Source organism: Portunus trituberculatus, chromosome 24 (assembly GCF_017591435.1).
Source record: "Portunus trituberculatus isolate SZX2019 chromosome 24, ASM1759143v1, whole genome shotgun sequence".
Lineage (NCBI taxonomy): Eukaryota > Metazoa > Arthropoda > Malacostraca > Decapoda > Portunidae > Portunus > Portunus trituberculatus.
Genome location: NC_059278.1, coordinates 19,736,147 through 19,749,186, shown reverse-complemented (window position 1 = coordinate 19,749,186; position 13,040 = coordinate 19,736,147). Strand labels below are relative to the sequence as shown.

Here is a 13,040-nt window from a genome sequence, read left to right as displayed (position 1 = left end):
TTCTGATCCAGATCACAACTCAGCATACCTTTTGGGAAAGAACAATTACACACACACACACACACACACACACACACACACACACACACACACACACACACACACACACACACCATGTAGTGTATTGGTTAGCACTCTTGGCTCACAACCGAGAGGGCCTGGGTTCAAGTCCCAGGAAGTAGCACGGCAAATGGGCAAGCCTCTTAATGTGTAGTCCCTGTTCACCTAGCAATAGGTATGGGATGTAACTCAAGGGATTGTGGTCTCACTTTCCCAGTGTATGTGGTGTGTGATGTGGTCTCAATCCTACCCGAAAATTAATCAGAATGAGCTCTGAGCTCTTTCCATAAGGGAAAGGCTGGCTGGGTGACCAGCAGATGACCGTGGTGAATATCACACGCACAGCTTTCCAATGCTAACTATAAACATCTGTAATGACTGACATGAAGATAGATTGTACAAATAAAAATATGGAGAGATGACAAAATGAGCTTTGCTCCAATCCAGCACAAGACAACTATAGTCTGTCTACTCTAAAAAGGCTCCTAGATTTAAAACATATTGTAACTTATTGATTACATAATTGATTTTATGTGAATAATACTTGTTTTCTGTTGATCAATGCACGCACTGATCAACACTTTCCCTGGGACACCATTCAAACCCAGACCCAGGAGCCACTTTAGAGTAGACAGACTATAGGTAAATGCACACAAAGTACACTGTGGTATTCAACTGAGCAAACACACACACACACACACCCAGAACAGAATTACATGCAGTATCTAGGATTTGTCAGTTAGCAATAATGTTTACTCTTGGTTCATCTCCTAATCCAGAAGAATCTTAATACATTGTAACAAGTAAATTATTATTCATCCTGCCTAACTTGATGGAAATGTCTTATGGGTTGGTTCTTGGGACAGTTTATTACCTCTGACACCTGAATATATAAAGTGTCAGTGTCATGCCCCCCCTCCCTCACACACACTTGAACACACCATGGAAAAACTCATTTTTAGCCATGAAAAGCCTTCACTGGGCCAGGAACTGAACCACTGATCTAAAGAACAGAAGGACCACATCTTAGATACTAGGATCATCATAACTGGTGGAGCCCAGGATTGTTCTGAAACTCTGAATGCCAAGTCACCACAATAAGTATAGAGAGCAGAGCATACAAATGTGGTTAGGTCTCTGTATACTACAAGTAAACAAATCAATATAAACACACACACACACACACACACACAGTCCACTTAACAGATTTGCCTGCCATCCAACTGATTCATAATGTGCTTTCTGTATCTTCTACATTGTCATATTTTTTTCTCCTTAGTGCAGTTTAACGCAAATGTCAAAACGAACGAACACTTTTATTCCGTGTTAATGAAGTCGCGCCACATGCAAGTACAGCCCTTGCCTCCCACAGCTGAACGGCAACAGACCAGACAACATGAGATATTTTCAACACGTTGTACAAAGCATAACATCCTCTCACCACATCACACATCCACCATCATATAAACATGCATTACAATTATATTTTTCACTTTTCTTTAACGTTAATTTCCCGCTACCAGTTTTATCATGGAATGCATATTTTCTTGTGATAATAGTACTTATAGATGAGTTCATATTTATTTTCACAGTTGGCATGAATGTTACTAAAAGTTATTATGCATTAAAGCAGATAAGTTCAAAAGTATTGCGATTTTTTAACTTTTTTTTTGACATGGCGGCTGTTACATTGTATTCTCCATTTTTGTGCATATCTTTCAGTTAACTCCCTGCTTCAGAAAGGAGTAATTACAGGTGAGCCTTCATCATCACAGCTCTTGGCCTGAGGGACTGGGATAAACACCTGATGTCTGATAACAGCTAGCTACTTTTTTCTTTTTGCAGTACTTAACACTGTCACTATTCCTTGTGTCTTCGGCTTCTGAATGGCATCCCTGCCAGACACCAACATTGAGGTATAAGAAGTGAAGGTGGAAGATCAATTAGCACTATGTTTTCTCAAAGTGGTCAGCTGTTATTCTACATGAGAGGTCTGTCTCAAGAACACCTTCAGGCTGAGATCAGAGCGTGCCCCCACAACCCCTCTATGACTGCAAGGCATTTTGAAAACAATTTTGCATCATGTGTTGTTTTATCCATCACCATGTTTATCATTTTTCTTCCTGGATTTTTTTTTTTTTTTTTTTTTTACTCTTGAATTTTTACATAGATTGCAGAGAAGGTCCTGACATCAGCATTTGATATTGATATGTTTTTGTAATGCTGAATTTTTGTAGGCCTTCTGGAAGTGTTTTTTCTTTCCTGCACTTTTTGAAGCATTTTTCACCATGCTACATTCGTCTGTCTACATGTAACCTCTGTCCATGTTCAGATAAATGCTTCTTCACATAAGTTAATCCCCTGCTGTGCTTAGTGTATATGTTATTCATCATGCTTTCATTTGCATATCATCAGTATGATCTGAAGCAAAACTTGGAATATCAGCAATATACCAGTGTAATCATGCATATGAAAGAGTCCGTCGTTTGGTCGAGAATGTGAACTAATCAATGACTGTTGCTTGTGTCCTTTGCTATCAATAGAGCTGAATCTAGCTAGTAGTGTACTGGTTACAGACAGTGTCTGTATAAGTCAGTATGCACCTTGATAGTGCTTGAAGAGATATGGGAATTAGAAATGGTAGTTTAAAAAAAACTGTGGTGTTTTGGTCACCAGTGGTTGAAAGAAAGAGTTTGTAGTGAGAGTCTAGGTTTGCCATAAGAAGGCACCATTGTCATCTCGGGATCAACACCATAGAAATTTATGTGTGATATTCAACTCAATATACATGGCAATAATGAAGCTTTTTACCCATCCAGTGTACCTAAAGCGCAGCAAGAGCGAGAGAGTTCGCCCTAGGACCTCAGGAGAGGAGGGCGGGCATGGTGTTGTGGGTGAGACTGTGGAGCACATATCTCCACGGCCTCACCACCGCCGCCTGTCTATGGGTCACCATCCTCGTGCCTCTCACCACGGCACCCCACAGCGCCTCACTGTCGAACCAGAGAATGGCAATTTTGGCCTCTCCACCTCGGATGTTAGCCTCGACTCAAGTAGTTCATGCAATCCAAGTTACAAGTATGGAAACCAGGTGAGTAGGAAGGCATTGTGCTCCAGGGCAGCCAGAATGGTGCGTTTGGCTAGCGGGCAGCACAACAGTGTGACGAGTATTACTGTAGTTTGGTCTTTTGTTGTTTTTTTGTTCTATTTTCTATCTCCTGTACTGTTCCTCACATCTGGGCAAGAAGCACCACAGTAGTTTTGAGTTTATGTTACTTTCTTTATGTTTCTCCAATTTCTCTGTATGCACCTACTGTTCCCTACCACCAGACAAATACACTACTGGCTGTCACCTGAACTTTCCATTAATGGCACATTTAATTCCCCAAAACATACCCACCTGAAAAAAAAATTTGTCCCTTTTGTGGTTGCAGGTGTCTTATGCGGGTGGGTACTATGGGTACCCCGTTAGTCAGGGGTACCCAGCAGCTGACCGACACAGCAGAAGGATGCACCTGGTAGTGCCAAGAGGAAGTGGAGGAGAAGATACTCTTGGCATGCAACGAGAGAAGGTTGACCGAAAGACTTCATTGCCAAATTCCCTTGATAACCAGCAACAGCAGCAAGCAGCTGAGCCCAAGCCCAGGTAAGGTGAACAAAACCAGTTACCAACAGAAGCAAGGTAAGGCAAGGTGGTATGCACACTTTATCAGTATTAAAAAAAATTCTTATGAAGCATGTTTGCATTGTCCATATTATAACTTTCATATTCATATCCGACATTGATAAAAAATTAAGTTATCACTTTAGTTATGCAGCTAAACAACCTGAGAAATAAGTATCATATATATATATATATATATATATATATATATATATATATATATATATATATATATATATATATATATATATATATATATATATATATATATATATATATATATATATATATATATATATATATATATATATATATATATATATATATATATATATATATATATATATATATATATATATATATATATATATATATATACTTTTCTTTTTTTCTTACCTTTTCCTATTCTATATACATACCTTATTATTTAAAAATGTAAAGGACTATTTCTTCTTGGATATCATTATTGTCAAGAAGGTACAGAACAGGCAGGCTATAAAATATGAAGCAAGAGGAGACTATAAAGATATGAGATATGTTTGTTGTTATCTTAAAGCAGTTTACCCCAACAGGGCAAGTGGTAAGCATGCGTCTCATGCATACTCATTAATAGTGCACACCATGCTCTCTCACAATTCTTACATATTTAACATTCAAATATGAACTACAAAAGGAAACTGAGAGGAATTAAAGCTCTGTATAATAAGCACACATCCCTCCATTAGTAACTCTACCTTTGCTTGACATAGATGCTGCTTTGGAATTTAAAAGATTTTCATAAATATAACTAAGCCAAGCTCAGTTGGGTTTATGTGAAAGACTGCTGAGCTGATGTATTGGGTACGTATAGTATATGCCTTAACAAAACAGGTAAGAGCATTAGTATTTTCGACAAGTGTTTGATTTAGAGAAGTATATATAGAATATAAATGTTTATCTTATTAATAACCAAAAAAAATAAGTGCTGACATTTACTGTTGAATCATATATTTTACTTTAACGACTGAAAGACTCTTAAACTCAAATCAAAGTCATGAGGGCAACATTGCCTGTGTATCATTCCACAAGTCAGTCAACGAAACCTTCCTCTTCTACAGGTATTCATCACAACAAACTATTTCCATTGCAGCAGTCTGTCTCCCTCACGGTCTGTATCACGCGGTGCCCTCAGCAAGCAGTACTCCTTGCCTGCCAGCGCTCGTAACACCGCTACATGCCACGCCACCGCCACTCCTTCCGCCACGACCGCCCTCAGTATCAGCACCACGAGCACGCCTTTGACCATCCACACGTCCGCACCCACTCCGCCTCGCTGCACGCCCCTCACGACCACCGCCCCCACGTCTCCCGCGAGCTGCACTCCCCGCGCCACGAGAGTCCCCACCGGCCGCGAGAACTGCACTCCCCACGGCTAGAAAGTCCACACTTGCCGAGGGAGTTGCATTCGCCGCGGGTGGAGACTCCCGTGGTGGCCTCGGTGGTAGTGGATGAGCCGCAGGATCAGCCGACGTAGGGGCGAAGAGGTCCGGGGGTCCTGTACGTCATCTATGAAGTGGATGAATCTAATCCTGACAGCCATGAGGAGGCTGTCACAAGCTTTATTGAAGATAGTGATGAAATGTTTCCAGAGAAGAGCATAGAATATTGCGGAGAGAGTGCGGATGCGTTCAGTAGTAAAGGTGTTAGTGAATATAACAAAGAAAGTTTAAGTGTTTATCATGAGGAAAATGAGCAAGAATATGTTAAGAAAAGTAGTGAAGAAAATGAAGGGAATAATAATAATGATTCTGTGGAAAAATATGATAGTAGATATCAAAGGAAAAATAGTGATGAGCATAAGAGAGATAGTGATGAAAGCCAAATAAAGAGTGTAAGTGAAAATCAAGGTGAGAAAGATGATGAAAATGAAGGGGAAAATATTGACAAATACCAAGGAGTAAACGCTGATATGGATGATGAAGGAAATAATGGCAAGTATGACAAGAATTCTACTGAGGAACACAAAGAAGAAAGTGTTGAAGACCACAGAGCAAGTCCCAGTGATTATAGGGAGGAAGAAGTCCAGGAATATCATGAAGAGCATACTGAGGAATATCATGAGGAGCATACAGAGAAATATCATGAGGAGCATACTGAGGAATATCATGAGGAGCATACTGAGGAATATCATGAGGAGAGGACATACGAATATTACAGCAAGGATACCTATGAGCCACATGGGGATGAATATTACAGGGCTGCTCATGAGGAGTATGATGAGGAAGATCATGTTGAATATCACAAAGCTAATGTTGACTATCCTGTAGGGAGTGTCAGAGAATATTACCTAGAACGACCTTCAGAGTTGAGAAGAAGTCCAGACGATTTTATCATGAGCAGAGGTACATCAAGGGAATTTGAATCCATACAAGAGTATATTATGAATACAGGCATGTGGGAAGGAGTGCCTGACGATGAGTACACTTTAAACGGCAAGGAAATGGTGTTGCAACCCGTAGACGATTACATCCTGACTTCTGGTGTGAGACAAATGAAGTCGGCTGGTGAGTACACTGAACACACAGGTACCAACAAACTACAGCCTGCAGATGAGTACACAGGCACCAACAAACTACAGCCTGCAGACGAGTACCTTGTTAGTGCAGGGGTGAGGGAGTTACAGTCTGTTCAAGAAAAAAGTGAATACAATGTTGAAATTCTTGAGACATCTGCTGAGAAGTACCCAGAGTACATTGTAATATATGAAGAAGAATACACAGCAGTGTATCAGGAGGAGTACACTACGCTGTACCAGAGTGAGTGTCCCCAATCAGTACTGCCATCGCCCTGCCCAACAGTGTACCAGCTGCGGCCATCACACTCCAAGTATGAGGAGACCTACCCTCACCAATACCCTTATTATGTGGTAGAATACATCAAAGAAATTCCAAGAGTTGATCCTAATGAAGATTGGATAATGCCTTACAGCAAAAAGCATTAATGCAACATGAGCCAAGAAGGAAAAGGATGAGGCTTCCATTTAACCCATTTCTCTATCATTTATAGAGATAGGTAGTTGTATCTGTCTCCTTATCAGACTGAAAAGGTTTCTTTTCCAGTGGTGAGAAACATGCTACCCTTACGAGTATTGAAGTATTGCTACTTGAACATATTATTTCAATAATGTTGCCTTGTCCAGTTTATGAGATTTCTTGAGTGCCAAAGGGTTTGAGGGAATTACAGGGGGAATATTATTCCTACACACCCGTAAATCAGTGTCACATTCTGTTTGCCTTTTGAATTAAACAGGGTAATTTGAGTACTCTTTGTTCTAAAAACAAATAAAGATATAAAATATTGAGTATCAAAGGTGTGTAGGTTGTTAGGGTTCTGTGGTTTATAGTCATTATGCAACCTTAATACTTTCATGACACAGGATTGTGTTGGGAGATTACAGAATGTTTGCGTATCCTAATGGACTGAGGGTCCTATCATTCAGTTGAGTAATTAAGCCTTGATAATATGGAAGGAGATGAGAAGATGCACTTGTTACCCTTCACATAATATCATTTTCTAAAAAAAATACTAATAGTATTTCGAGAGTAAACAATGTTTTCTATCAAAAGTTGTATTGGTAGGCATATAAACTAAAGTTAGTCTTTTGATAAAGTCCCCTTCAGGAATAGCATGGGTATATATGATGTGTTTTTCAGAGTGATTCAACTAGCCTAGGTGACAGTGGCAACCTCGTGTGGCTCTGTCAACAAGTTCAGCTTCTGCGGGTCAGCAATATTCCCAGTCTGTATGAGCCAAAAGAGGTGAAGCTGTGGTAGAAATACTGTAGAGCTGAGGCCAGAGAAAACAATTCTGTCATGCTTTTATAAACCTGTGTGTATGTGTGTGCATGTGTGTGTGTGCTTGTGTCCGAGTGTGTGTGTGTATCTTTGAATGTGTATACATGTTTGCACATATTTATTTATATTTCACCTCAACTATCGAGCTTAGGAGTCATGTTCAACAGAGATTTCTACTGAATACCTATCTGTATGTCTGTTTCTCTCTCTCTCTCTCTCTCTCTCTCTCTCTCTCTCTCTCTCTCTCTCTCTCTCTCTCTCTCTCTCTCTCTCTCTCTCTCTCTCTCTCTCTCTCTCTCTCTCTATATATATATATATATATATATATATATATATATATATATATATATATATATATATATATATATATATATATATATATATGATGTGTTAGAAAGCCCACCACAAAACTCACCATTAGTTTTACAAATTGTTCTCCTATCTGATACTGTGACTCTTCATCCTCCTTGATAATTACGTTACAGGGTAAAAATGAATCACTTCCTACTATTAATTCAACTAATGAGAACTAGTCTTTTCCTTATCTAGCCTTAACCTTCTGGCATATACTCCTGCTTACCTCTCAGAAACTGTTACTACTTCAGTCCTACTGTTACCGTTACTGCCTCGGACATCGTGTGCTTCACCAGGTGTTTCACTTTCATTGCAAGACACTGTGCTGCGTTGGTGTTGGTAATCTCTCTGTCCTTACCTTCCCTCCTTCCTTCCTTGGGGGAATGTCATCTGCCCTGGCCATGGGGACACAGTTGGGAACACAGCTTCTGTATACAGGGATTTGTACTCCTTAGATGGATAGGGCATAGTATTAATATTAGCAAGATTTACTCTTCAGTGCAACAAAAAATTTATTACAGAATGAAAAGAGGGAAATGTATGCTGGTCGATTAGTGTGTGTGTTTAACTTGCATTTAAGGTGAGAAATTTTTTGCACTGATGCAAATTAATAACTCCATAAAATGCTATTGATGAATTAGTAAGCCTTTATTCCTTTCTTCAAAATTCCATGCAAACCACTATTGATTTAGTCAGTAAGTAGATCAGTGAGCTCCCAGTAAGCTATCTCCTGCCCTGCTATGTTAACCAGATTTGTACATAGAACTGCTCTCCCTTATTGTAGAATGTCAGTTTTGTAAACATCTTTTTAAAACCCTTAATAGATCATTAGGATTTAGTGTTTCTACTCACATCAGGAAACACCATGGGGTGCTGCCTCCTCAACTTTCTGTGGTAGTGGATGGGCAAGTAAGAGCATGCCCATCATGCTTTTTCTTTCCTCCCTGCTCAGTCTCACAGTCCATGACTTTCTGCTGAGAATTCGTGCTCATTTTCTTCTCTTGACCATGTATATCTTTTCCTCTCAGTGTGTCATGATATCATGTTCCCTTACCGCCCTCCCCATCGCTGGTTCGCTGGGCTTGAAAAGCTACTTTGCAACAAATATATCAGAGCCTTTGTTGTTTTGCCCTACTGTAAGTCTTTATCTGCATGGGACTGCCAGCTTGGGCATTGCTGCTGGTGAGCTGAGTTAATGACAGAATACAATGGAAATTTCAAGTCTCACTAAATTGAAGATGCATTTAGTCTCTCACATTAACTACAAGCTCACCTTATCCTTTGAAACTGTTCTTTTATTTATTTTTATTTACCTGGTCTGAAGCTTTAGATGTAAAGTGAGGTTAAAGAAAACGTCTACAGCTATCTATCTATCTATCTATATATATATATATATATATATATATATATATATATATATATATATATATATATATATATATATATATATATATATACAGTATTTATACTAGCTTGCTGTGAAACAACCATTGACTAATGGCAGCCAACCAACAACTGCTAAATCATTAGCAAATACAAATAAGCAGTTCTGAATCACCAGTGATATTCATAAGCTGTTACACATTTTATCCCATGCTTTTTCTACAACCAGTAGCATTTACATTGAATACAGAACTCACCATCAGAGCATCTCCTGTATATAAACCTAAGTACAATTAGTAATCTCATTGTAAAGTTTATAGGAACTCAATTCCACACCATGTACATAGATCTTTGTTGCTCATGTATAGTTTGCAAGCAGTATAGCATAGATGTTTGGTTTTCATGAAGGCGGTATGGGAATGTGTAAGGGTATATTTAACACTATATATAGGTATTATATTGATGTGATATATCTTTTATCGTCGAGTGGTAAAAGGGCTTCTGATGAAAAACTGAAATTGCTACTACTAGGATAAATATTACAAGCAGATTGCAGGCTGTATACAAGGTGTGGCTTGCTAATTGATCAGTACGTAATACTGTCATCTGCTCTATTTTTACCTGTAGCAAGCTCCTATTTGTACCACATACCCGCCACCTTTGAATTAATCTTGGGGAAGAATGTCAAATTAGACCCAGCTCATTTAGGGAATACATAGTTGATGATCATTCCCTTTGTTGCTTCCTAACTCAATATATAAAACAAATTGCTCACACTTTTTGTTAATGACTGGTAAGACTTGCTGCTTGCAATGAATACAACAAACAAAGCAGTGAAAAATGTTGCCTTTTACCGAGGTTTGCCAAGCTCCTGCGATATTCAAGGGTAGGGCACCACATGCTGCACTGTGGACATTACCTCTACACATTTACTGCTAAATACAGGATTAAATACTTTTGTATAATTTATACTTGTCCAGTGATGACAGCTAAGTAACTAAAGATCTAGTCAGTGGTAGACAATGACTACTGCTGCTAGGTACATAGCATTTTATATAATGCACAACTGAAAAGAACATTTTGTATTCATTCCCATAGCAAGGTGTCATGCTTCTGACAGATGAAAGTGATCCATATTGCTTTCTACCCTGCTTAACTCACAGAGACGATGTGCAGTGCAACAGAAACATGCATTATAATTACTTAGTATATTTTCATAGGTTACTATGAAAAGGCAAAACCATATTCAACTAAAAATATATGAACTCTGGGAAAACAAAACTAACATGAATTCTATTATTATACACAATAATGTCATTTAATCAATCAGTCACAGTAATGACAAACTTCATCCAATTACTGTTTTCTTAAAAACTGCCAGTGTCTTCAAGGCAACACTAAAGCAGCTGCAACTCCTGCAATACCTAGATCACCTTGTACGCTGTCTAGTGTTCAAGGATGTAAAAGCAAAAATCATAAAGAGCTGAAATTATAATGGGGAAGTTTCACACTGTACTAAAAAAAATATAAGCTCTAAGTACTTAATATATGCATAACAGAATTCACCACCAACTCCTAACAATAATAGAGTATTAAAACACCAACACAGACAGGCACAATGCCATCCAACAGTAAGCTATAATTAGAAAATCCCAAGTTCCATCTTCTCCAGACAATAATTTCACAAAGAAAATGTAAGGCACACAATAATTACTCTTCATTAATTTACTTATATGCAGTACAGGCAGACTTATATTGAATTTCCCAGAGAAATCTCTGGATCTGGCCAGGACTTACTGCCAGCTCTTAGCTGCTACAGGTTTTCCATACAAGGGATCCTGAGCTATAAATACTTAAGTAAGTTCATGTCATATGGCTAATTGTCTGTGGGCACCAGGATAAGAATGGCCAGTGGACACATGACATTGATGTGCTAGATGCCAACGAATACTTTCCATCCCCTCCCTCACACCCCAGCGTGAGCCTCTCCCCTCCCACCAATATTACAGCTGCCCTGCCACTCTCAAATCATAGGAGGTTAAACTTCAAAACGTTTATATATATATATATATATATATATATATATATATATATATATATATATATATATATATATATATATATATATATATATGAACAGAGGTATAAGTGGGGTTTCATTTACATTTGTTGCAAGGTTTGGCCTTTGCGGAAAGCCTCATGAGGCATTGCATGGCATAGAGGAGACATAATGAAATCCTCATTGTACCAAGAGCCATCTATGTATGGAATCCACTGAAGCCAAATAGTCTGAAGAGTGCAATCCTTCCGCTTAACTTGGTACTTGGTAGAAAGTAAAGTTGAAAAGTTGTTCCCTGGGCCAGGGAACAACTTTTCAATTTCATCTTTTACCAAGTAACATCCTTCAAGACTGCACTCTTCAAACTGGTTGACTTCAGTGGATTAAATACATGGCTGGCTTTTGGTACAATAAGGACTCCATCATGTCTCCTCTATGCCATGCAATGCCTCATAAGGCTTTCCACAAAGGTCAAACCTTGCAACAAATGCAGATGAAACCTTGCATATACCACTGCTCATATATATATATATATATATATATATATATATATATATATATATATATATATATATATATATATATATATATATTTTAGATACATACACACAAACACACATACATAGCTAAAATTAAATTAATTGCAAACTTATTATCATTGGCACTACAAATTACAGGGCCTTACAATAAATTTTTGAACTTAAGTATTCTTTGAGCTTCAAGTATAAGGGATCTTGATAGAGAGAAAACTGAGAAGGCATATAGTCATCCACAGTAATGGAGATAATATTCATATATAACAGATTCTAATTTTTGTAGTAGATGGGGTAGCATAATTCTCCTAATGTACAGATAATATGAACTTATTTTGTAATATTTGTAAATCTCAGAAGGATATAATACTGCTAGATGTAGTACGTGAATAACTAACACAATTTTGGAGATTGGTTCTGAGGTCTCTGTCATGCTGGGGTAGTCTGGATGAAAGAATGGTACCTCAACAGTAATGTGCATCTTTTTAGCACTAGGGCTCTGGTAAACCAAAAAATGTTGGATACATCCAGTTTGGCAGAGTTCCCAGTGCAGTGCATTTCCATTGTTGAAGACTATTGAAATCATATTCTGTGGTCATTAGGAATGCAACTTTTGTAAGATACTTCTCTTATCCTTTCCCTCCCTCCCAACATGCAAGCCTAACACTGGTGGCCCAACACTTATTCCCTGGGTCTTGCCTCATCCCTTGCTCACCCTTACATTATTCATGTGATGTGCCTCCATTCCCTTGTCTCTATGTTCATGATAGCCTCCCATCAGCGTTAGAAAGCATTTACTGTAGTAAGAGAGTAAGAGTTTTCTCACCACTCCCTGGGCAAACCTTAGTAAGCAGTAAGCCCAAAATGCCTCCTTTGTTTGCTTTTGAGATGTTATCTTTACAAGTTTGATTATTTTCCAGGTCCTGCTCCCAGAACACCATAGCTTAACACCTTTTGTGTAAATAAAGACGACCTAAGTGTTTTATGCAAAAAAGTGTTTTTATAAAAGTTTTATTCATTTGCATCAATCAGGCTCAAGTGAAAAAAAGAAAATGTGAAACTCACTTTGTTTACATTTCATTTGTGTACCTGTAGTGGAGAGGTGCTTGTCATGATCAGCCTATCACCAGCCTCTGTTAATAATACATTGGAAC

General features: G+C 38.3%; 1 protein-coding gene across 6 annotated transcripts in view; it reads left to right on the top strand.

Moving 5' to 3' along the window:
- Nucleotides 1-5,611, top strand: part of LOC123508316 — a 275,636-nt gene extending 270,025 nt beyond the window's left edge. For 4 of the 6 annotated variants that reach the window (XM_045261924.1, XM_045261921.1, XM_045261923.1 and 1 more), the window contains 4 exons: nucleotides 1,783-1,815; nucleotides 2,880-3,151; nucleotides 3,495-3,706; nucleotides 4,854-5,611. In XM_045261924.1, the coding sequence (XP_045117859.1) occupies nucleotides 1,783-1,815; nucleotides 2,880-3,151; nucleotides 3,495-3,706; nucleotides 4,854-5,139 (803 nt within the window). In that variant the 3' untranslated portion in view covers nucleotides 5,140-5,611. The remainder of the gene's footprint in view (nucleotides 1-1,782; nucleotides 1,816-2,879; nucleotides 3,152-3,494; nucleotides 3,707-4,853) is intronic. The other 2 variants (XM_045261925.1, XM_045261926.1) reach the window with 1 other exon arrangement.
- The last annotated feature ends 7,429 nt before the right edge of the window (nucleotides 5,612-13,040 follow it).